Raw genomic sequence first — 26,659 nt, 5'->3', positions numbered from 1 at the left:
ATGACATTGCAACACCATAGAAAATGCTGAACATAATAAAATGTATGTAAAAAGTAATAGTCCCTTTGTTGCTGATAACAGAGTGTACTAAAAGACAATAAAATTGCATGTGGAGAATTTGATTATAGTGAAGATTTAATTCAGTATGAAATTATAGAATAAAGGTTGACTCTCAAAATATGCAGTATGAATGTTAGATAGTTCTAAAATATTAACGCAGAGACTTACCCATCCACCTTGTTGTATAATGAAATCTGCTACTGAATCCTCCACATACTGAACCCCATACTGAAGCAAAACATTAAGAGGCTGATCTCCTTGTCTTGTTAACTCTTTAAGCAGTTCTTGGAGCAACACAAGAGGCACCAAGACCTAAAAGTTAAAAAGTAAGTAGTTACCAATTATGAATTACTAGTGAAGAATGCATGAATGAGGTAATATGAAAGGTGAGGATTTTGTGGTTTATAATACTTGAAGAAAAAAAAAAGAAGAGGAACCAAGCATTGATTACCTGAATATGATAGTAACTTAATCAATCCTGACAAAGAATTATTTAAACATAATTAAATTTAAATGCATTCTTTCTATTAGGTTTAGCTTTGAGCTAATTTTGGTCATTTGTATTTTCTGACCTGACCATAACACATTAGATCATAAGTTATAAAAACAAGAATAAACAGTTCATGTCAAAATATTGGTAAACATTACAAATGCACACAGTATACCCAACCTGAGATCCTCAGGCATGTTTCAGTGGTGATGCTTTGAAATATATGTTCAAAGATGTGTAATAAAAAAAATTCCAGAACAAGGGAAAGTATAGAGCTACAGGCATGTTTTTAAAAACAGCAAAAGCTTAAACTGCTGTAACAGAATAATTAGAGTGGGATGGGCTCAATCAAGAGACTAGATTAAAGGTAAAACAGTTTTGTGAAAACTGCTAGTTTTAAGCAAAGGTGTTAAGATCAAGAATTTTAAATGGGCTTTTGTGGGTAGGGAACATACATATATGCTGTAGATCACAACTTACCGTAGCATCAAAATGATTTTATTTTTGTTTGTGTTTCACAAATTCTGTGTGCCAGTCCCTTTGGAATGCATTAACACTGAAAAGTAACATGTAAAACTAGTCCCAGCCAAGGCCCTGATAAATCTTGTCACTACTAAATTAGTGTGATACATTACTGTGAAACGTTTCACTACATGATATTGAAATATTCATGTACATAAATTACTTACTGTATATTTGAACATTATAACCAATAAGAGCACTGTATATAATCTTAGATGAGAAAAACAAATGACAAAAAGAAAGCAGTTAAATCCAGCAACAAAGAGGCTCTAAAGAACTTAAGAAAAATCTGGGAGAAGGAAAGGAAGCTTACAAAGCTAAAATACAGATTGTGGTAGATCAAACGTTTTCCAGTAGATTGGAGTGGAGGATGCAATTATCTGTCTGCTCCAATAGGCTTATTCTAACCTGGGTATAGCTGGAAGCACTGGAAGAATGATGTTTTTTGATTTCTCCCGTCTTTTCAATACCATCGAGCCATCCCTGTTAAGATGTAATCTCAGAGATATACAGAAGAATGAGCCTACGGTGTCCTGGATAATGGACTACCTGTCAGGCACTCCAAAGTTTGTGAGACACAACAACTGTGTTTCTGATGTGGATGTGAGCAACACTGGAGCACCACGAGGAACAATCTTGCCTCCTTTTCTCTTCACAATGTACACCTCTGACTAGGAACACCAGGGCATGTCACTTCAGAAATTCACAGATGATTCTGCACTTACGAGGAGTATTGATAAGAAGGATTAGACAACTTTTAGGAGTCAGGTGAATAACTTTGTTTTTTTGTGCAAAGAAAACTGTCTGCAACTTAATATCAGCAAAATCAAGGAACTGATTATAGACCTTTGCCAAATGTCCAGTCACTATTCAGGGAGTGGATGTAGAGGCTGTCCACTCCTACTTGGGGGTGCACATCAATGACAGTTTGGACTGGTCTTGGAAAACAGAGGAAATATATAAGAATTGGAAGAGTAGGCTCTTCTTCCTTGGGAGACTGAATCCATTTAATGTGGAAAGAGACATCCTTTATGTCTTCTGTAGCTCTGTGATGGCTGTTGCTTTTTTCTATGATGTGGTGTGCTGGGCTGGTTACATCATTTGAAGAGAGGCCCACCAAATTAACACACTAATTAAAAGGGCAGTTATGAGGTCACACTCTGGACCCCCTGGAGGTAGCAGCAAAGGAAGAATTAAAATAAAACTGAGTACCATTAAGAACAATGCTGCCCATCCTCCCTTTAACACACTAACACGGAATACTTTCTGCCAACAAATTATTCAGAAGTGTGTGAAGAAACGCTACTGGGGCTCCTTTATATCAACAGCAACTTATCTGCATAATACCTCAATGCGACTGCCAAGTCATGTTTTCTTTCTTTTTTAGTCAATCTTGTGTGTGTTCAAACCACAGTGTGTGTGTATATATGTGTATTTATCTATCTATCTATTTATTTATATACAGTACATCCGGAAAGTATTCACAGCACATCACTTTTAAACCACAGTGTGTGTGTATATATTTGTATTTATCTATCTATTTATTTATATACAGTACATCCGGAAAGTATTCACAGCACATCACTTTTTCCACATTTTGTTATGTTACAGCCTTATTCCAAAATGGATTAAATTCATTTTTTTCCCTCAGAATTCTACACACAACACCCCATAATGACAACGTGAAAAAAGTTTACTTGAGATTTTTGCAAGGCACAGTGTCAACCTACTGCAAACAAAAGTCATACACACACTAGCACTGGCAGAATAAAGAGTCAATCAAACATGCATGATAGTATACTGTAGAATAAAACTTTAACTCAAAATGAAAACCTATTCCAAGTATAAGGAAGTTTCTGGACCAAATATGAATTTTAACCAAGAATGAACTGTCCTAAAGACAGAACTTATGGGTGTTTTTGTTTGACAGTTGAAGCACAACCTTTTGTAGAACTGCCTGCTGAACCATAAAATACAGAAATTCTACAATAGTATATTTGGAGTCTATTCAGTGCTTGTTCTTGCCTTGGATATTCTCTGGCTCACCGAAACCCTGACTTACACAGAAAATTGAATAAAAGTTTCATAAGTGTGATGCATCTTAAATATCCCCTCTTTTCCATATCCAAAAATAGTGTTGGTCGCTGCAGCATAACATTCTTGTCAGCATGGGGTGAATGACAGGAAATTCGTCACCATATTGCTTCATCTCAGAAAAGTATCTGCTGTGACGGATGGCCGGGGCCCATGCCTGGCTGGGATGCCCCTTCACTACATCTGCCAGGGGGACAAGGGTGGGAAGTCCAGTATCTCCCCCTGGACGCTACATGGCAGCCTCCCTGGGTTGCAGCGGTGCCTCGAACTCCCCCAGGGCTTATTGGGGGTTGGAGTTCTGTGCAACTCTGTGGGGTTCCGCAGGCGCTGCCAGGGGGTGCTGCAACAGGAGCTGCTGGCCCCTTTTGGACACCGGTTTTGCCTTACCTGGAAGTGCAGCCGGATGTCGGCAATCAAACACCTGAAGTACTTCCAGGTACCCAATAAAAGGGAGCCAGTGACCACCACTCAGCGGCCAGAGTTGGGTGGAAGGAGGACAAAGCTTGGTGAGGAGTGGTGGTGGAAGAAGAGAGTGTTTTGTGGTGATTTGCTTAGTGCACTGTGTTTGGGACTGTGTTGTGGCTGGAGGGATTACGGGGAAGACGTGCCCTCCAGCTGAAGAAAAATAAATAGTTTATATGTTTTACCCATGCCTCTGTGTCAATCTGTGTCGGGTCGGTGCAATATAGTGCCTTTTCTTACACTGCACAAAAAAATAGGATGATTAAAAATAATCTGACATTTGATATACATGTTTGGGGGTCTTTATTGCCTTACACACTTGTGCTGAATCTCTTTATATTGTATATATTGTAAATGTAAATCTGTGAAAATGCCATATTGGAAATGTAAATCTGTGAAAATGCCAGGAACTAATTCTGAATAGGAAACTAGTCCACTGAGCAGCTCACTGAAACATATGCCTCAAACAATTAAATTTTCACCTTTATATTATTGTTTTCAAACCACTTCGTATCACTGTTTTCTCTTCTTAAACACATTTTTATTTATTTTTTCATTAGTAATTCACTTCTAATATCTCTCTTTAACTTCATAGCTATTGGGCCTTCTGGGGTTCTCTAACCTTAGAATAGAGGTATACCTGGGGAAACAGGTGAAAGACTTTCAAGTTTAGACAAAAGCTAATGAGACCATGACCAGAATACAGTTACAATCCAGGTCTCTAAAGTGCATACAATCTTGCTTCCTAGACTATGCATTAACAGTATAGAGTCAAGGAACGTGGGTACAACATGTGCACAGCAGAAAACAGTGTGGTCTGGATATCAGATCTCCTCAGGGTCCACCTTAAATTAGATTTTTTTCCCCACCCATCTATGAAAAATGCTGAAAGGATATTTGCTAGAATTGGAAATAATTATTTTACAAGTATAGTACCATTGTTTTATATTATACATTATAGTGAATGTGCAATATCACAATTTGCAACACCATCCTGGTTGGGAAGTGTCCAGGAGCACAAGCAACTCCAGATGCCTCCAGTATGGTCTTCTCTTTTAAGAAGAGAATACCAGAACCAGTCACTGTAGTGAAGTCAAAAGGACAGCAGAGGAAATTGCCTCACCAATTAACGTCACTACAAGACTTTGGACTTTTAATTCCAGTTAGCTGACATCTACCGTTCCATATAAAAGGAGCTCATCTCAGAGGTCTGGCATTTAACTTCTGAAGAAGAACTCTAACCTGTGCTGCACAATGAATTTTGTAGGTTAAGAGGGACCATAACCCTATCGACTGAGGGATATTGAAGCAAGGCTGTGAAATAGTCAAGACTTAAAGTCACTCACTCTTGAGCTTGTGAGCACCAACCAGGTGAAAAGCAGATTCTAATGTAATAAAACAATGTTTTAGGTAAAGTTTATTTTGTAAAGCATACTTATTCAAAGCTGTGAAACACATTGATACTTACTACGTCAGACTAAATCTTATTTATCTGTATTATAATATAGGATGAGATCACAAGCAACACAAATATTAAAACATTCAAATAAAGAAAAAACATACATTAGTACTTAATAGTGAAATTTGTCATGGGCACACATAAGACTCAAATATTATTGTGAAAAAGATAATCAAAAATGTTTAATCAAAACAGTTGTCAGGAGAAAGCAGGGTTATAACTAGAAAGGCACTAGAAAAGAATGACAAGTTTCTAGGAGCAAACTGAGAGAATAGTCTTTTAATGAAGCCAAATTCAAGAAATCCAAAACAAACCTCACTACTTTTATTTAGAAACTAAGCTAAAAAAGAGAATCTTTCATCAACAAGGTTGTATCCACAGAGGGATAAGTGTGTAACTGTCGCCATATTTACTCTATACCACCACCCATCAGAGGCAACGATCATGGTCATGTGACTGGAACCAAAATGACAACATGAACATAAATAAAATAGTAATGAAAATTAATGGTATTAAAATTATACCAAAACAAAAATCTAATGAAAATAAAACTAATTCAATGGCTAGAAATAAAAAAAACAAACAAAAAAAAACAATTACAACAAAATATAACTTAAACTGGCAAGTAAATTTGCACATAGAAATGTTTTGTATATCAATATTTCTATATGCAGTACTGGTCAAAAGTTTTAGAAAGTCTCAGCTGCAGGCAGTTTAATGTCTTAAATGTTTCATGAAATCAAGGCATTGAACAAATAAACAATGGCAAAAAAAAATAAGTCAAGGAATCATTAAGTGTACAGAATTTTATTCAGATTTTTAATTCATCAAAGTAGCCACCTTTTGCTGATATAACAGCCAAACTGTGGTAACCCTTTTGATTCAGAATACCAGTCATTTTCTGCAAGTCACCAACTCTGCCTCCAGCAAAAGAACCACAGACCATCACACTTCCTTCTCTATGCTTGACAGCTGGTGTCACACACTGAGGGAACCATCCTTTGACCAACTTGACAATGTACAAACACCCTAAGTGATGAACTGAAGATTTCAAATTTTGATTCATCGAACCATAAGACTTTCTTCCAGTCTGCAGTAGTCCACAGCCTACTTTCAAGGCCCTATTTTGTCCTTTAATGAACAGCTTTCTAACTGCCACTCACCCTGTCAAACATGTAGCACAAAGCCTCATCTTTACAACAGAAACCAAGATTTACTTTTTTTCAACCACTGTTAAGTTGTACTTGAAGCTGTTTGCGCTGTGAGGTGTCTATCATGCAAGCTGGAGACCCTCAGAAACTTGTCTTCTGACAGGGTTGTGAATTTGCATCTCTTTCTATCAGAATTTCTTCCAGATTTCAATTCCTTTGGATCATGTAGGACACTGTACTCACTGACACTTTCTTATGCAATTTCTCTAAATGAAAGGACTATACTTCTAAAGGTAATAATGCTCTGTTCCATTTAATTTGTCAATTGCCACTTTCTTGCTATTATCACTGGAATTTACAAATTTCTGCAGTGTAATATTGTCCAAGTAGTACCTCAGAGGGTGTAGTAAAACAGTCTGTTCCAACTCTGCTTTAAAACAGACAGAGTTTTTAAGTAATTAACAGAAGTTGGGTCACCTTTGCAAATTGTTTGCTTCAACTTCCAAGGCTTAAGTTACTTTAATTGCTGCAGAACATCTGTAGGTGGTAACCTAATTGTTGTTCCCTAAAGAAGGCCCATTTGTAATATTCTGAAATTTCCTAATCTAAAGCTTAAATTTAAACCTTTGGCATTTCACTGTTTACCTTACACCATTTTAGGTCATACATTGCATTTCAACCAATTTGAAGAAAAACTGGAAAAACTGAGGTGTTCTAAAACTTTTGACCAGTAGTCTCATAAGTTATTGAGGATTAATGAGTTACAGTATTTAACACACATTTAACAGAAAAAAATTCTGGAATTATATGTCTTAGCATGGATGCTAAAGTTATTATGGATCAATATACTAAACTCTCCTACTTCACCTCATTAAATCTATTAGAGGTGTTTGTTTTTGTCTAATTTTCATAGAGTACAAAAACAAATCAATGTGATTCTTTTTTGTACTTGCTCCTGACATAAATGATGCTGGTATCATTTGTCACTATGTTCAGATCACAGGTGTTGCATCTTACAACTTGTATCTACGTGGTACATAAACACTACTAATAAAATCCATTGTGCCCAGCTCATAATTTGCCATTCACCTCTAGCAGTGTGGACTACACTTTGTGTGGTAAGCTACAAAGGGTTTTGTCAGAGATTCTGGCTCACTTAAATAATAAAGAAATTACTGAGTTGGAGTTAAAATTACAAAACCTAAAACAAGAGCACCTCGCTATTTTTGATCACAGCTTTAAGATGTAAATTGCTGGACTGGGGTCCAAGCTTAAATCTCATTTAATGCACTGTGCTGAATTTCTGGGACATGGTTTTAATTCATTAGTATATATCCTCAATGGGTCAAAGCAGAAGTTTTCCTCAGAGAATCTGCATTGAAGCTTAAGCCTGTCATTTTTAGTAATAACACAAGAAAGTCAATATGGGAGTTTGCAGTGTTTATTCTGATATTAATGTTGTTTTAAATGTGCTCTACAAATAAAATCGACTTGACTTGATATATTTTTAAAATCTCCAATTTCTTCTCCTAGATATACAAATCATTTTCTAGGCTATATTATCCACAAATAATGAACATTTAAAGAAATAAGGGAAATATTAGCAGGATTTAACTCTAGAAAGGAGGCCGGTCTGGACATTCTTTCACCTGAATTATATCCTGAATTCTAAGATGTGTTACAATCCTCACAGGTGGCGCAGTGGTAGTGCTGCTGATCTGCAGTAAGGAGACTGTGGAAGTTTGTGGGTTCGCTTCCTGGTTCCTCCCTGTGCGGATAGCGCTTTGAGTACTGAGAAAAGCGCTATATAAATGTAATGAATGAATGAATGAATTAATTAATTATGATCCCCAAGGCTGTGGAGTCGGTACACAAAACCTACAACTCTAACTCTGACTCCTCAATTTATGGCACCGTCGGCTTTGACTCCTCTATTTTTAATTAGTCTGTATCATATTTACTATGTTGATTGAAAGCACACAACATAGTAGATACAAGGTATTTCATCACTGCCAAGTACAGCTTCTAACACTTTGAGGAAAAATCTGCAAGCGTCATTTTTAGATTTCTCTTGTACTTGCACTCTTTTCGGATCCAGTAAAGTTTCATATTTCTGCATCACATACTTTTTCTCCATCATCTTTTACACCGCACTGACATAGATAATATCTGTTTAGTCTGACGTAATATCTGCTGTGTTCAAAAAGTGCCAACATTGATAAAACTGTTTTTGCCATTGTGAATTTGTGTATGCGGTTTAAATTACCATAAATATGTAATATTTTTAAATTTGCAAAGAAAAAAACAACTAGAAAACAGTCATCAATGAAAAAGAAAAAATAGTTTATTCAAACTAGTATGTAAATTTCAACACATTGTATTACAATTTACTGTTAGTCGGAGTCTGAACATTTTTACAGATTCCAAATCCAATAACCCAACAATTGCTTCAGACTCTAATTTGACAGCCCTGGCTATCTCTCTGCAGATATTACATTTATATGTTAATGTGTTAAACTACTTGCTAAAATTCTTACTCTAGCAATAGAAATGCTTACTAAATGGGTTCATGCTAACCAAACAATTTGTAATAGATCTAAATTACATTCCCAAAATGTCCATCATCTTCTCTATAGCATCTACCCCCCAATTACTGTTTAATCCTTAAAACACTGAAAACATTTTTACTGCTTAAATTGCTGCTGATAAGGCAGACCATTTTTGTTTATTGTGGTGTTGTGTTGTGTGCTGGCATTTAGTGCTGGGTGGTATACCAGTTCATACCGAAAACTGTTTTTCATTTTTATTATGATATGAATTTTTCTTATACTGCAACACCGGTTTAAATGGCCTAAACAACGTTCTAAAAATGGCGCAGCGGGAAACTGTTTAAGGGGGGACCTTTTTCACTGCTACACCGCTAAACACACATGCAACGGAGTACATGCGTTAGTGGAGGTACTGAGCAGTGAAAATGGACAGAGAACATTCTGAAACTGAAGCTGTAGCAGACGATAAAGTTGAACATGATGACACATAAGAACTTTCTGGAGATACTTTGGTTTTAAAAGGTCAGATGTGGACCATTATTATGTTCAAATGTGTGAATACTATTTCTATACTACCGGATAATACTGCAAGCCAAGTAGCACTTGTTTTATTTTTTTTTCTTCAATATTGTGTAATGTACCTGGGTACTGTGTAATAGTGTGATGATGCCTGGTCCCGTACAGACTCATGGGAGTATATTGAACCAAAACTGTCGATAGTTATGACCGAGACGAGCTGTCAAATCTCATTGAAGCCAGGGAATGGTGGAAAGTGCTCAAGTGCTTTTATTAAAAACAGTCAAAAGTAAAACCAAAAGTGTCCATTGTGCAGTGTTAAAAAAAACTGTAAAAAAAAAAAATACAGTACCCAAATAAACAGCTAATCCATAAAACTAGTGAAATGTGGGGATAAAATCCATAATAAATAAATCCGTTAAAATAGAGGTTAAAATGCAGTCTCTCTCCTCACCTGATTGTAGGCCACCACCTTCTGTTTACCCGGCTCACCCATCACTGGCGTTGCTGGCGGAGCCTCTGCAGCATGAACTCCTTTCTGCCAACCCACGTCTTGACTGCCGCCACACTGCGCAGCCAGACCATCCAAGGTCAGCATATCTCCCAACTTCCTTCGCGCTCACTCAGTTGCACCTCGGATTCACTGGGAGGTCTTACATCTCGCTCGCCCCACTCTACATGCTTAGTCAGTGGGGCGAACCAGCCACTAGAGCGCCTCCCCATGGTCGTGCAATCGCACGGACACGGCTAACTGGATTTAAAAACTGGCCATATTTTTTTTTTGGAAGCCGCGGACCCGCTATACCACAAATAGCAATATAAATGCAAGTTGCAGTTTTATTATTTACTGTATGTATATAGCTTGCATACTTGTTTTTGTAATACATATGTACTTGTAGTTGCACTTGTTTTATTTTATTTTATTTTTATTTGGTGAATACTGTGTAATGTAATAATGTAGTAATAGTATTATTACTGGAAGTTGCACTATTATTTATTTTATTGTTATTACTTATAAGTTTAAATATTATGTAGGTTAATGATGGTAAAGTTGTTTAAAAAGTCACTTTATTGTGTCACTGGACAGAGATTGTTAACATTAACAATAGTTAATGTAGTGTAGTGTAGTTGGTTTACAAAAAATATTTACCATTTATTCCTTTTCTAAGACATGTTTAGTGCAATACAACTTTTGACAAGCTCCTCTGGACATTTTACTAATTCTAAATGCCTCTTTGGATGGTTGAAAATATGTTGTCAAAATTATAATTGAAGTTGTTTGCAAAATTTGTTCAATAAAGAGGTTCTATATTTTGACTGCAACTGTCATGCAATGTGATTCCTTCTCTTCATTAATGCCACCCCCTTGAAAACTATCACTTTATGGGTCCATGCAAACCTGTATTAATACAGTGTTTCCCCGAAAATAAGACCGGGTCTTATATTAATTTTTGCTCCAAAAGATGCACTAGGGCTTATTTTCAGGGTATATCTTATATTTATTAATGTACAACAATATACAGTACATTTATCCAAATACAGTCATGTCATCTTCTTCTGGAATATCGTCATAACTCTCCACATTCAAACCCTGAATTCCAGCCTGAATTTCATGTTACTCTAGCCGCTTTGCAGATCGATGTGCATGCTTCGATGTTTGATGAATGGTTCAATGTGGTGAAGCAAAATGCCGACATACAAATGTATTTATGTTGCTTTGATATTCAAGCGTTGCATATTCCCCAAAGTAATGACACAATATATTTTAAAAGTCTCACATACCATCTTCTGTGCAGTCTTTTTTTTTTTTTTTTTGAAAAAAAAAACAACCCATCTATTATGTGATTTAGGTGGAAATTTTGGCTTTAAATTTGAAATGTCCACTTTAACCTTGTAGTTTACTTTATTAAAGCAGACCATCGTAAACATCATCTTAAAACCGACCCAGTTGTTAAATCGCTATGCACTTCTGGGGCTTCCTCCTGACCTGACAGCAGTGGCAAGCAGCATCGCCATACAGAACACATTAAATTTATAATATTCCAGCTCTCTGCACATTTAGAATTCTTAGACGTATACTTGATATCACTTTCATGATGAAATGCATTAAAATATGTATGTTACATTTTACAGATAAATCGTTAGCTTTGTTTAAATAATGAATACTGTTAATAGTTACACATATGGGGGTGGCACGGTGGTAGAGCGGTAGCGCTGCTGTCTCGCAGGGAGTCACGTCCCTTGTGATCCCTGCCTGGAGTTTGCATGTTTTCCTGGTGGGTTTCCACAGTGTGCTCAGCTTTCCATCAAAAGGCATGAAGGTTTGGGGATTTGGTGAAGCTACAGTGACGTTAATGTATGTGTGTGCTTGTGTTCACCTTGCGATGAGCTGATGACCTGTCCAGGGATTTTGTTTCTGTCTTGCACTGATGCTTGCTGGAATGGGCACATCCTCGAATTGATGGATGTAACCATTAAACATCCTTTTCAGAGATACTGTGGCAAGTTGTCCTCGGAATTTAATGGATGTTTCAGGCACACGCATCGCATCGCGTGAAGTACAGTATAAACCTGGCCTTTAGGCGCCTTACTTTTCAGCTGATGATCTTGACTAAGGCTTATTTTTGAGGTAGGGCTTATATTACACAACAGCCTGAAAATCATGCTAGGGTTTATTTTCGGAGTAGGTCTTATTTTCGGGGAAACACGGTACTGTGTTTTTTGCACAATGTACAATTCTCATGACAGTGGAATAGGTTGTTCTTAGCCAGTCTACTGCAGTAATTGCAGTGGAAAATGTGGCTAACATCCACTCATGCATGGGAAAAAAATACTGTCGAATACTGTGAAACCGGTATAATTTTGAAAAATACCGTGACATAGAATTTTGGTCATACTGCCCAGCACTACTGGCATTGTATTCTATACAGGAGATAATGCTACTACAGCTACTACTTATTCAACTTCCACCTCTGAGAAGTACTTCATAATAAGGGATTCATAAGCATGGTTAAAACCTTTTACAGTAATCCACACCTTATGTAGATACTCTGACTAAAACCAACATTTTTCATATCTTCCAAATTAAGGCCAGATAGAGAAGTTTGCATGTTACATCCAGTTTTGTTTGTTCTCTCACTGAACAATTTTCTGTCCTCTGCTTGCAGTGCTGACTACTTTTCCTTCCATAAAAATTAAAATCTCCCATTACTACATTTCCCCATAGGCAGATACAAAACATCTTAAACTTATTCTGTTTATCTGAAAACATATCTAGTTATAAATGTTACTGGAACCATTTTTTTCTCCTCCTTATAACCAACAATGACAACTGAAATTATTTCATTCCACTATCTAGCTTTCTAAAAAATTCAAGTATGTTCAAGATCAATAGCTAAATGAAATGCTGCATCTTCAGTTAGGCAAATTAATTTTTTTTCACATAAACATTTTTTTTTCATTCTTTTAGTCTGTTTAGATATTGAGAAAATAGACATTGTTCATTAGAACTATAAACTCATCCCTGCTCATGTACTCTTCTTATTTGAGGGCAAAATAATGGTTGTGTTTCTATTCATGACCTAAAACTGTATCAGATAGCATGCATTATTTCTTGCAGATGTTAGTTTTAACCCTTAAGTATCTCCTTCGTATTTTCCCCTAGCAGAGTAAAGTGGTGTTGCCCTGTTTTTATGCAGCAAAGTTCATAAAATGTACACTGAAGAATCCAGACCTGAGCTCAACCAAGGTGAAATTCCTTAGAAAATTAAAAGATAACATCATACTGCAATTGAGTGGACCTCTTCAGTATGTAACATCTAGCACTATATATTTGACAAGGCAGCATCAAACACAATTGAATGACATGTTTGTAAGTTTATGTTACATTTTTAGATGCCTTCGGCAGCAAGGACAGTGACCATAACTTAACTTTCCAAATCCTGATGGACAAACCTATTCACCAACTATCAAGAAAATAGATTTATGGTAACAAGACAGGATCACTTTGTGAAACCTCAAACGTTGTAACTGCAGTACAGATAAATACTCAAAAGGTGTAACTAAACTAAGCACACTCACCTTTCACATATGATAGTGAAATCTCCCCATGGGCCCTAAAGACATCAGAACAAAGCATTGCTTCTATCCTTGGAGACACCAGGAAACATCAAAGGTTAAGTATTATTAGTCAAAGGTTAAGTATTATTAGTCACTTGTACTTTTGGTTATCCTACTGCTTTCAAACTTGTAAAGCCAGCAAAATAAGCAGCATATGTATTTATGGTTAATGTTACTTAAGCTCAAAATAACAGCCTGTGCATGTGGTAAATCTCTACCACTTATAAATTTCTTCCTCCAAATTTAATAGGAAAAATAAATTATTAAGAGCATACGTTCTGTTAAAGGATAGGTTTGGTATTATTTAAGTGGGAATTACTTTTTGCAATCATGGTACATATTAAATTTGCTACATTAAATTGTGTTCTAAAGTGAAGCATTTATTTTTATAAATTTACAAAAATAACCAGCATGTTTTAGTGTTTTAAAAATGGCGGTGAAGGGGCAGGCATGTAAACTTAAACATGTAGCCAAAAGTCTTGTAGACTTTGTTTCCCATTTTTTATTATCTGTCCAACTTCTCTATGCTTTTTACATACCTCTTTCTTCTACTTCTAAACTTACCCTGCAATTCTTTGAATCCACCTCTTTTTCTCTCCCCCTCTCTTTACTATCTAGAATCATAAATATTCCTCTAATCACAATTTTATTTGCAGGGACACCATTTTCAAAAACATAAAATTATGGTTTTAAAAAAGTTACAACCACCCATTTATTTTTTATTTTCTTCTAGTTCCTACATAGGTTAAACTTTATTCCATAAAGTGTTGATACCAAATTAGTTGTTCCTGCCCCATATTATTATTTGTGTTCCCACAAAAACAAAGGGAATTTATTTTATTTATTCTTGTCCTGTCTCTGTATTCTCCTTCTAGTCTTCTGTGTGTGGGTAACATTTGTGGTTTGTCTTTGAAAGGTTATCTGTTCATTTTTACAACAATTAATGCTGCTTTTCATATTTTTATCTTCTGCATATATATAATTGTAACTTTTTAAAATTTTTAACTGTCTTATTGTGCTGTTTTGTAGTTTTTAGGAATTTCTGGAACAAATTATATTGTTGTATAGTTTTACTAGACTTGTGCTGTAATTGTTTTTTTTTCCTCCTAATAAAATATAGTAGTTTTCTATCTCTCTATTATAAAAAAAAAATCTGGTGACGAGACGTGATCTTCTGAAGAGAGACACTTCAGAGAGGCAGAGACACTTTCACTTCCCGTGACACAGTCAAGTCACATCATACTGACATCCATTGGAAGCATGTTCCCGTGAGATGGTGACCTAGTCAAGGAAAGTAATAATCAGCCCGGAACAAGTGGAATTGAAAACCTTGAGGTCCAAAAAGGGGTCAGAAATAAAAGACAAAAAGAGTAAAAGACACAGTAGAACTTCATAAAGACGTTCAAAAATGTTGGCGCCATACACATGCAGAGCAGGTTACAGATTATGGAATTCGAAAGGCTCAAAAAAAAAAAAAAAAAAAAAAACCTTGGTGCGATACACACACAGAGCAAGTTCAAAAATATGACTGTACTAAAATTCAAAAGTGTCAAAAAAAAAAAAAAAAGTACAGATCGTATTCCTGCAAACAAATGGAAATTATTACTAAGTGAAATAACGGAACAACAAAAAGAGATTGAATATGTGGACATAGGTGATATGTCGGAAGTATGTAGACATTGTAAGGCTTTAAAGATTAAGTTGGAGACTTGTAGATCGTCTAATTCGGGTTGCAATCAGGGAAAAGTACTGCTGCTTCCCAATGAAGAGGCATTTCCACAAGAATTAAAAGAATGAAAGTGAAATCCACAAACACTACAGGCAAAATATACATGTCTGCAATAATCTTTTCACGTTAGCATCATTCAATGCACAAAACGTTGATTTACACAATTATGGACAATACGCTACGAGAATCTGTGTTCCCGCAACAATTACAGCTACAACAAGTTTAATTTAGAAAAAAACCCAATTTGGTCAGGTGTATCTTTATGATCAAGGAGAACCAATGCAACATAGAATCGAAAGAGTTAAATGATCCGACGTAATAGAAATTATACATCCACTAATGGATACAAATCCATACGTCCAAAAGTATTGCACTTTACACAAAATTTATCAGCAAAACACGGACAAAAAAATTTTCTTGGATTTCTATATGAGTTCGAAAGATCACAGTCGCATTTATAATAAACCCACATGTAGCGAATTGTCAGCGATAATAAATTCGAAAGACGGAGATATCAAAGACAGAGTAGATATTCGTGTATATCCAAAGGCAAAGCATGATTTGTCATTTATGTCAAATACATCGCCATATGCCGACCCTTTACTCTTTTCTTTGCTTTTCCCAGATGGTGAAACAGGATGGTCATACAATATGAAACAAACACATTCAGAAAAACAAATAACACCTATACAATATTTTGGGTCAAAATTAGCGAAATGTTCCCATGTATTTAACCCACTTCTATCATCTCAACGTCTATTGCAACATTACATTATTAATGCATATGTAAAAGTCACAGCTAATCGTCTCTTCTTTATTAAATCGAATCAAGCTAAACTTAGAATGGAACATATGCAAGGTCTGATTGATAATATTCAAAATTCAAATATCAACAGTTCAGACAAATTCAAAATAGGTAAAGCAGTAATATTACCATCATCATATCAAGGTAGTCCAAGAGCATTGCAACAGTTACATCATGATGCAATGGCAATATCCAGAACTTTCGGTCAGCCAGATGTATTTCTTACAATGACGTGCAATCCACAATGGCCAGAAATTTGTAGCATCTTGAGAACAATGCCACCGGGTACATTGGCTCTGGATATTCCCACTTTCGTAAGTAGATTGTTTTATCATAAAGTCTTATTTTTATTAAATGAATTCGAAACGGGGATATGTCATCCGTATTAAACCGTTTACAATTTCCCGAGAGAATAGCTTTTGCAACGACAATTAACAAATTACAAGGACAAACATTTGAAAAAGTTGGTTTATTTATAAGAGATAAAGAAATAATATTCACTCACGGCCAGTTATACGTTGCATTATCACGCTGCAAGACCAAACAAGGAATCAAAATTCAATGTGATCTTGAACAGTTCATTCCAAATACTGTTTTTACTGAAGTTTTAAAATAAAAAGTGAAAATAATGCATATCTAACAATTCCCATGGAAAAAAAAACACTTTAAATTGTATTTCCACAGGACTAAACCTGTTGATTGGCGAGCGAAGCGAGCAGGGGGTCAATAAAAATGTAATTGCAGAAACACACCTTGTGTGCCATCTGAACTTTACTTCACCTACTGGTAACACAAAACCTGTGTCTTGTTTCCCAAGTGTATGAGTTCAAGATGTTAAAAGAATTTGACTCATGTCCTTGGAATACCTGGATGAGAGCCTCTTGTGAGAGGAAAAACATTGGCTTCGTGGACAACTGGGATATTTTTTGGGGAGAGACCACGTTTCTTCAGACTTGATGGCTTGAGATCTCTAAGGTACTACATCATTCATGACTACTGTCACATGCACATGAGAGGCAGCTAAAGGGTCTAAATGAGAGTAATTCCACGCCAGAACAGGGGGTGGCAGAGTGTGCTGACCTTTTTTCTCAATTTCCTGCAGACCGTTCATGCGAAATTCCACCTGGCCCTGATGACGTCACTTTCTGGCCCTATATTAGTCCTATTCTAACGGATCATAGTTTAGCCAAAAGGTCCAGACAAAGTTAACTGCTATCTCAGGCTGCCCTAAAACTTCAAACCAACTGTGCTCTTTGAATACCTTTAATATGGCCTTACTTTATATTACAGTGTTATCCAGTAAGACAGTTTACATTAATGAGCTTATCAGTGATAGGAAAACAGACTTTCTAACAATGAATGAAATAAGGCATAGCAGTGACAGTGCTGCAGTATTAACTTAAGTAGAACCTCTGAACTACAATTTTGTTCACTTTTTTCACCAAGGTAAATAAGGTGGCAGTTTAGCAAGTATTTCCTTGAGCCAATTAAACTGTAAAGATGCGAATTTAGGTACTTTCATGTGCTTTGAATGTCTTGCGGTAGTTATTCAAGGTGTATCACAGTCACTTGTATTGGCCATTTATTGACCCCAAAATATAATGTGTCTTTTATCAAGGAATGCTCACAATTACTGTCAATGATTGTAGGCAATTTCAGTTTTCATGTTAATAACCTAAGCAAAACAAAAGTAAGAATTTATCGACTTACTGCATTCTTTGAATTTTAGTCTGCACTTTAGCCAGCCTACACATAAGGAAGGACACATGATGGATTTAGTAATTTCAAAAGGGTTAAAAATGAATGTGAGGCAGGCTATGGTTATTGATATACTGTATGTGAGTACTTATGCATTTTATTTGATGTATAAATATTTGTGACCTGAACTAAAGTGCAGCATACTGTTAAAAAAAAACCCAACTTTATTTTGGTGCCACAGCAGCTTCTATGTTTGCTAACATTATAAATAATCAGTCTGCATTTTAGTGCTTGTCCTAATACTGCCAGCAATGTTACCAGTGGAACAAGTGGAATATTTTAATGCTAAGGTGAGAACTACAGCTGACATACTAGCCCCTAAAAAACTATTAACCAATCTTACACTACTAAAAGACTTTGGAGTGTCTGAGATTAACAGAGACTGTCGGAAGCCCGTGAGCAAATGGAAAAAAAGTAAACTAACAATTCACATACAATTCTTGACATACATATTGGAAATACAAGAGTATTATTTTCAACCACTGATCATCTTCTATACCCAGTTCAACTAATCTTTGCCTCCTGAAAACTTCAAGTGAAACATGTGAAGCTTTTGCAGTATTATTTTAAATGTAAACTAAACAATATTAGATTTATTAGGATATAATCTTCAAAAGCTAACCCTGTTGAACATCAGGGTGTTCATTACATTGAAATACATTCTTTCACTGAAATAGCTTTACATAATAATTACTTAACTAAAGCCTTCCACTTTTGTCACTGGCCCTGTCCTAAAGCAGTTTTTCAAAGAGATTACTGGTGCTTATTGATAGAGTTCTTGATATAGTTGCTGTAACTCTTTATTAGATAATGGTGTCTTCCCCGAGTCTTTGAAGACGTCAGTAGTTAAGTCTATAGACAAAGTTTAAGGGGGAACCAGAGGGTGGGCATGGCCCCCTTGGTAGATGCATATGTTACTTAAAAAAATCACCAATAAAGGGTTGTTTTTTCTCAAAATGATGTTTTTTACATTGCAAGGCCACAGGCAATGTAAATATGTTGATAATCAATAAATATAATCATTAAATCCATTAAAACAAACTGAGAAGCACTCTGTACTACATAAATAATGGATCACTTTACTGTTTCAAATTCGTCTTCAAATAGGTTATTCAACTTATATATTGTGTATTCAGTATTTCCCACTGATTATTTTCAATCTACATGCTCCTGTTTGGTTAGATTATCTCAAAACACAAGGTGAACTACCACAGTTATGCAGGCGATGCTCAACTCTACTTTTCTATAGCACATGATAACCCTGTGATCTATGCCCTTTTATCCAATACTTTATTTACATTTGAGAATGGTTAATTAGAAATGTCTTCAAGGAAAACAAGAAAAAAACAAAGATCTAAGTTTTTTGTTAAAAGTAAAAATAAGGGTATTAACAATATACTTGATCAATTGGCACTAAAAGTCAAGGCAGAAGTAAAGAATTATTAAGATGCGTTATTATGGACTCTGACTTACTAAAACTGCAATTTTTCAAAAGTTACATCCCTTATAACACTGGAAGGTGCTGAGAAATGAATTCATGCTTTACTTTTTAGTCAACTACAGTAGATTACTGTAATTTACTCCTAACCAAATTACCTAAGAAAAACACTAATCAGCTGTAGTTAGTTCAGAATGTAGCAGCAAGATTTTACCAAGTAAAACAAAATCCAAGCATAGCTCGGTTTAGCATCATTACATTGGTTACCTGTGCCCTTTAGAATTGTTTTTAAAATACTATAATTGGTAAATAAGTTCTGAATAATCTTAATTCTCCTTTTATTTTGGAGTGTCTGTCCCCTTATATTACCAGTCATAATATTAGACCCTTGAAGACAAGTTTGCTACGCATAAAAGAAATGGTGAGGCAGACTTTTGCTGTTATGCACCAAACATCTAGAGTACTTTGCGAATAGAGATATGCCAGTCTAACACTGTGGATCATTTTAAAAATCGCCTAAAAACACTTTTTTAATATGACTTTATCACAGCTGATTTTTAGTTCTGCTTCTAATAGATTACATAAGTATTGAAATATTAAATACATCATGGATTTGCAGTCATTATTAACCAATATTTTTCACTGTTTTATTTTTTGATTTTCTGAAGAGCCACTACCATCTGATCAAAGCTGCCTTTGACATTAGAATGAATCTGGACACTCCAACTGTTGACAAGATCCTCTGCATTGAATCTTCTAGGACAAAGTTTAAAAAGAATAGGATCTACTTAAGCACATTTATGTTTTTATAGTTATTTTTAGTTTAGTTTATAGTTTTTTTTTCTTTTCTCTAGCATTTCACCAGCTGAAGTTTTAATTTTTCCTGTCCTCTCTGGCCATCTGAATATAGCATTTGACTTATCATCATAATCACAAATATATACAGTACTGTGCAAAAGTTTTAGGCAGGTGTGAAAAAATGCTGTAAACAAAGAATGCTTTCAGAAATATAAATAATGATTGTTTATTGTTATCAATTTACAAAATGCAAAGTGAGTGAACAAAAGAAAAATCTAAATCAAATCAATATTTGGTGTTACTACCTTTTGCCTTCAAACCAGCATCAATTCTTATAGGTACACTTGCACAAAGTCAGGGATTTTGTAGGATTATAGTCAGGTGTATGATCAACCAATTATAACAAACAGGTGCTAATGATCATCAATGTCACATGTAGGTTGAAACACAGTCGTTAACTGAAACAGAAACAGTTGTGTAGGAGGCTTAAAACTGGGCGAGGAACAGCCAAACTCTGCTACCAAGGTGTGGTTGTTGAAGACAGTTTCATGTCATAGCAAGATTGAGCACAGCAACAAGACACAAGGTAGTTATACTGCATCAGCAAGGTCTCTCCCAGACAAACATGTCAAAGCAGACTGGGGTTTCAAGATGTGCTGTTCAAGCTCTTTTGAAGAAGCACAAAGAAACGGGCAACGTTGAGGATCGTAGGCGCAGTGGTCGGCCAAGGAAACTTAGTGCAGCAGATGAAAGACACATCAAGCTTATTACCCTTTGAAATCAGAAGATGTCCAGCAGTGCCATCAGCTCAGAACTGGCAGAAACCAGTGGGACCCAGGTACACCCATCTACTGTCCGGAGAAGTCTGGCCAGAAGTGGTCTTCATGGAAGAGTTGCAGCCAAAAAGCCATACCTCTGACGTGGAAACAAGGCCAAGCGACTCAAGTATGCACGAAAACATAGGAACTGGGGTGCAGAAAAATGGCAGCAGGTGCTCTGGACTGATGAGTCAAAACTTGAAATTTGGCTGTAGCAGAAGGCAATTTGTTCGTTGAAGGGCTGGAGAGCAGTACAATAATGAGTGTCTGTAGGCAACAGTGAAGCATTGTGGAGGTTCCTTGAACATTTGGGGCTGCATTTCTGCAAATGGAGTTGGAGATTTGGTCAGGATTAATGGTGTTCTCAATGCTGAGAAATACAGGCAGATACTTATCCATCATGCAATACCATCAGGGAGGTGTATGATTGGCCCCAAATTTATTCTGCAGCAGGACAACGACACCAAACATACAGCCAAAGTCATTAAGAACTATCTTCAGTGTAAAGAAGAACAAGAAGTCCTGGAAGTGATGGTATGGCCCCCCACAGAACCCTGATCTCAACATCATCGAGTGTGTCTGGGATTACATGAAGAGACAGAAGGATGTGAGGAAGCCTACATCCACAGAAGATCTGTGGTTAGTTCTCCAAGATGTTTGGAACAACCTACCAGCCAAGTTCCTTCAAAAACTATGTGCAAGTGTACCTAGAAGAATTGATGCTGTTTTGAAGGCAAAGGGTGGTCACACCAAATATTGATTTGATTTAGATTTCTTTTTTGTTCATTCACTGCATTTTGTTGATTGATGAAAATAAATTATTAACACTTCCATTTTTGAAAGCATTCTTTGTTTACAGCATTTTTTCACACCTGCTTAAAACTTTTGCACAGTACTGTAATCAAGGACTATACTTTATTATTGTATATCTGTGTTATTTATTTTTGTATTGATTTATTCTTATATACTATTTTTAAAACTGTAAAATCAACCTGTTTCAAAACTTATGATAGAGGTACGAGAACATTTTAAATTGAAGAAAGGATATTACAGGATACAGCCCTAACATTTCATCATTTGTTATGATAATTCCAAAACAGGAAGGTCAAAGCTACCAAAAAACCTATTATAACTCAATTCTTAATTAATCTGAATATTTTATTAAACACATTAAATAAAAATTTCAAACTTTCCGCACAAATTTCTTAAAAAATAAAAAAAAAACTAAATATTTAAAATAATAGCTAAACCAGAATAATAATCAAAAGCTGAAAATAAATTAGAAAATGGTGATTAATGATGAATGCAAAATCCTTAAATATCTATATTTTAAATGCCATAAATTCCAAAATAATCTTTTATCAAAGATAAAAGAGGGTCCATAGAACACAGCAACAAACTATTAACTAATGCCACAGCTTATCCTAAAGTGTGTGAGAGACTTATTTTGTCCTCTCAGGTAACTGGCTCTAGTGACTGCAGTGCCTGAGAGTCCTAATTGCAAATGATGCGTTGTTCATGTAAACACTAGAAACAGAATTTAGGGGAATGGGGTGAAACTATGAAGTTAGATTACTACCAAAAACCTGGAATGCAAGCACAACACATTTTTCAAATGTACAGTATGTTACATTCTGAGCACACACAAAACATTTTGCAAGAGTATATATGGCACATTTTGACCATGAAAAAAATATTTTGCAATGTTTTCTGGTCACATGACTGGTAATGTTCTTGCACAGCACTACTGCCAAAACAATCTATGTGTATCCAGAAATAGTTTCTGCACTCCACCTAATGCTTCTGTCTGACCAATCAACGTTACACTGGGAATAGTGAAGTAATTTAAGCTGAAGTAATCTAATCATGCACGTTTTGAACCTGCTTAAAGCAAACATTGGTCTTGGGATGTTCATGTCTATCCCCACACCAAGGCAAGACGCCCTGTGCGGGGTACCTATTTGATATTTTGTATAATTACCGTACTTCGTTGTGCATAGTAAAGGATGTGCCTAAACTGTCAAACAGAAACACATAAACATCCTCTCTTTATAACAGCTAAATTATTTAAAATTATGTTTAGAAACTGCTGTATACTGGGTATAGTTTTTTATTTTGGATCAAATGCTTTGGTATACTAGATAAACTTGCAACTCTTAATTTCTTTTGATTTCAGTGAATGTCAGTGTGTGTGATAATGTTCCCTGCAGTAGACTGGTGCCCTGCCCAGAGCTAGTCCTTGCTTTGAGACAATTGTGCTACAGCAGGCCTCAGCTTCCTGCAATCTTTCTTTCATATACAGTAAATAGTTTAATGCTATATCCATCCATCCATCCATTTTCCAACCCGCTGAATCCGAACACAGGGTCATGGGGGTCTGCTGGAACCAATCCCAGCAACACAGGGCACAAGGCAGGAAGTAATCCTGGGCAGGGTGCCAACCCACCGCAGGACACACACAAACACACCCACACACCAAGCACACACTAGGGCCAATTTAGAATCACCGCTATATCCAGAAGACTTAAAAAATTACTAAAGTAAACACAACTGCACCAGACCCACGTTTTCCCTTGTTATGGACCAAGATGATATCATTCAGTAGATTCACTAAATTTACAATTTATAATTTATAGTTTCTGCCTATTCTTGCACACTTACAAGGAGTACAGTGTTCAAGATATTCCATGCTTAAAGGGGGAGTTTCCGTTAGTGCTTCAGTGTTGGCTGATCACAGAAATCTTACTCAGGTACTATGGAACATATACCATAAGTTAGCTATGGAGAATGCTATCAGTTATATCATGCCAGGATATGCAATCTGTAAACAAAAAATCATACTACCTCGTTCTTCTGAGCGACATCACACAGATAGGACACTTTCTGTGACACATGCACACTTAGACACTGTGTGTGAAAGACTAATAAAGCTCTCCTATGTCCTTTCCCTCTGAATGCAAATTCCCTTTAAAAAGTATGCTGATCCAGGCCTCCTCCTGTCAGGCCCATGTACTCCTGCTGAATGCTGGTGATTGATCTCCTACCACAATAACATCATAATAATGAGCTTGTTTATTGAAAAACAATAAACAGCAACACTATATTCTAAGAGCCTAAAGAGACCAGTGAATTCATTTTCAGTTTCTATGGGATACAAGGAATGCATTCAAAACAAAAAATATATACTCGGAACAAGATGCACTTAGTCTTACTTTATTCCAAACCTGAATATTGTAGGTATCAAGATATCAGCAATCAACGTGAAAATCTTCATAATCACTGAGATGATGCTTCATACAGGTAAGCACTGACACCTACATTGGTCTCATTTATTTGTTTCCTATGAAAGGAAACCAACCTCTTTCTGATTTAAAAGATATGGTTCAACTCAAGCATCTAGCTCCCATCCAGCCCATGAACAGCTGTCTGCTGGATGCTACAATATTTTCTTGTAAACTCCATAAAGGGCACTGAATGATTTATATTACCATAAATTTATTTTCGGGTACCCCCACAATACTGAATTACAGACTTTAAGGGAATCCACAAACCTAATCGATTTTATAATTTATGTTATGGACTTGGACATTCCTTTAGTTTAGTTGCATCTTTTATTTTTGTTTTAAAATGTTCTGATTTTTTTTGAACTGTGGAACTTTGAATCCTTGCCTATTGCATTTTTTGATATTACTAAAATTTGAATTCAACCATCCATCCATCCATTTTCCAACCCGCTGAATCCAAACACAGGGTCACTGGGGTCTGCTGGAGCCAATCCCAGCCAACACAGGGCACAAGGCAGGAACCAATCCCGGGCAGGGTGCCAACCCACCGCAGGACACACACACACAAATACACCCACCCACTAAGCATACACTAGGGCCAATTTAGAATTGCCAATCCACCTAACCTGCTTGCCTTATTTTTCCATTTAGAAATTTTGCAATATATATATATATATTAATCGGAGCTTACACAGAAGACGCCAAATAACTCAGCAAACAATTGAATTGAATCAGAACCCCCACCCCACCTGGCACTCACTCCCTTATCACCACAAGGTGTCTGAAGGTACAGCGCGCATCCTGGCCAAGTCAGGCATCAGAATAGCACACAAACCCACGAACAATCTGCGCACTGTCCTGTTTAATGCTAAAAACAAGAAATCAACAGCAGAAACACGAAACGCAGTTTATAGCATTCCATGCAGTTCTTGCTCAGCGGTATACATAGGACAAACTTCAAAAAGAATCGCAATGCCGTCAGAAGAAAGGACTCGCTTTCATTGATCTACACGCATATTAAATCAACAGGACATACATTTAACTGGGACAATGTACAAGTAAAATTTAAGGCCAGTAGTAAAAGTGCCAGAGAGTTGGCCGAATCTTGGCTATCAAATGAGAACGCCATCAACAGACACTTGGACATAAATCCAGTGTTTGGGCCAGAAACTTCTTTTGAGTTTTTGAGGCCTAAATCATAACACTGTGGATTAAATGACATCCATATACCCATTACAACTCTAAACCTGTGTAATGAAAACTGATGTCATCTCATCTAATAAATAGTTAAGTAAAATATTGTTCTTGTAAAATGTCAAACAATCTTCTTACCTCCTGAATAGCCTGCAACTGTGTTAAAAAAAAACAGTGATTCTTAAATATACTGTATACTAAACTGCGTTATATACCCTATGTTCTTGTCTATAAGCCGGACTCATGTATAAGCCGGAGACCAAAAATCATACGAATTTTTAAAATAAAATCGTATCATAGATAAGCCGGACTCATGGATAAGCCGAACGTACTATAACCTATAACTAATAGAAGGGAGGGAGGTCAGTGGTCTCACTCGCACCCATTTAATTTCTTTAAGGGGGGAAAGAGTGTGAGATATTGGCGTCTCTCTCACTCCCCGCATGGCGCGGTTGGAGCGGCCGGAGCGCGTTCTTTCTGCTCTGGGCGTCGCCGAGTCAACACGCGCGCGTAGCGGTCATTTAAATTGTGATTTTATATGTAAGCATATTTAAATATATATCGCGGATTTTTTGCTGGTTCGCGGATTTCTGCGGACAATGGGTCTTTTAATTTCTGGTACATGCTTCCTCAGTTGGTTTGCCCAGTTGATTTCATACAAGGGACGCTATTGGCAGATGGCTGAGAAGCTAGATTGCTTACTTTTCTCTCACTCTTGTGCTGACTATCTGTGATCCTGACGTATGGGGATTGAGCAGGGGGGCTATTTGCACACCTAGACGATACGGACGCTCGTCTAAAAATGCTGAAAGATTATCTTCACGTTGCTATCTTTTGTAAAGCTGATTCCTGAAAAGACATGCTGCACAGTGCTTCGCATACTTAAAAGTTCGAAGGGCACGTATTGATTTTTGACTGAAAAACAAACTCTGTCTCTCTCTCTCTTCCTGCTCCTGACGGAGGGGGTGTGAGCTGCCGCCTTCAACAGCTTTGTGCCGCGGTGCTTCGCATACTTAAAAGCCAAACAGACATATTGATTTGTTTGCTTCACTCCTTTGAAGAGGAAGATATGTTTGCACTCTTTTAATTGTGAGACAGAACTGTCATCTCTGTCTTGTCATGGAGCACAGTTTAAACTTTTGAAAAAGAGACAAATGTTTGTTTGCAGTGTTTGAATAACGTTCCTGTCTCTCTACAACCTCCTGTGTTTCTGCGCAAATCTGTGACCCAAGCATGACAATATAAAAATAACCATATAAACATATGGTTTCTACTTTGCGGATTTTCTTATTTCGCGGGTGGCTCTGGAACGCAACCCCCGCGATGGAGGAGGGATTACTGTATAAGCCGGACTTATGTATAAGCCGATATTCTATTTTTTCATTTTCACAACTTTTTTCCTTAGATAAGCCG

The 26,659-nt window shown here is 36.5% G+C and overlaps 1 protein-coding gene across 2 annotated transcripts in view; it reads right to left on the bottom strand.

Annotated features, from left to right (window-relative positions):
* The window catches only part of bcl2l13 (BCL2 like 13), an 87,153-nt gene that overhangs the window by 26,771 nt on the left and 33,723 nt on the right, over nucleotides 1-26,659 (bottom strand). For both annotated transcript variants that reach the window (XM_028807855.2, XM_028807846.2), the window contains exon 6: nucleotides 229-372. In XM_028807855.2, the coding sequence (XP_028663688.1) occupies nucleotides 229-372 (144 nt within the window). The remainder of the gene's footprint in view (nucleotides 1-228; nucleotides 373-26,659) is intronic.

This window comes from Erpetoichthys calabaricus, chromosome 1, assembly GCF_900747795.2.
Source record: "Erpetoichthys calabaricus chromosome 1, fErpCal1.3, whole genome shotgun sequence".
Lineage (NCBI taxonomy): Eukaryota > Metazoa > Chordata > Cladistia > Polypteriformes > Polypteridae > Erpetoichthys > Erpetoichthys calabaricus.
This window is presented reverse-complemented; position numbering and strand designations above follow the sequence as displayed.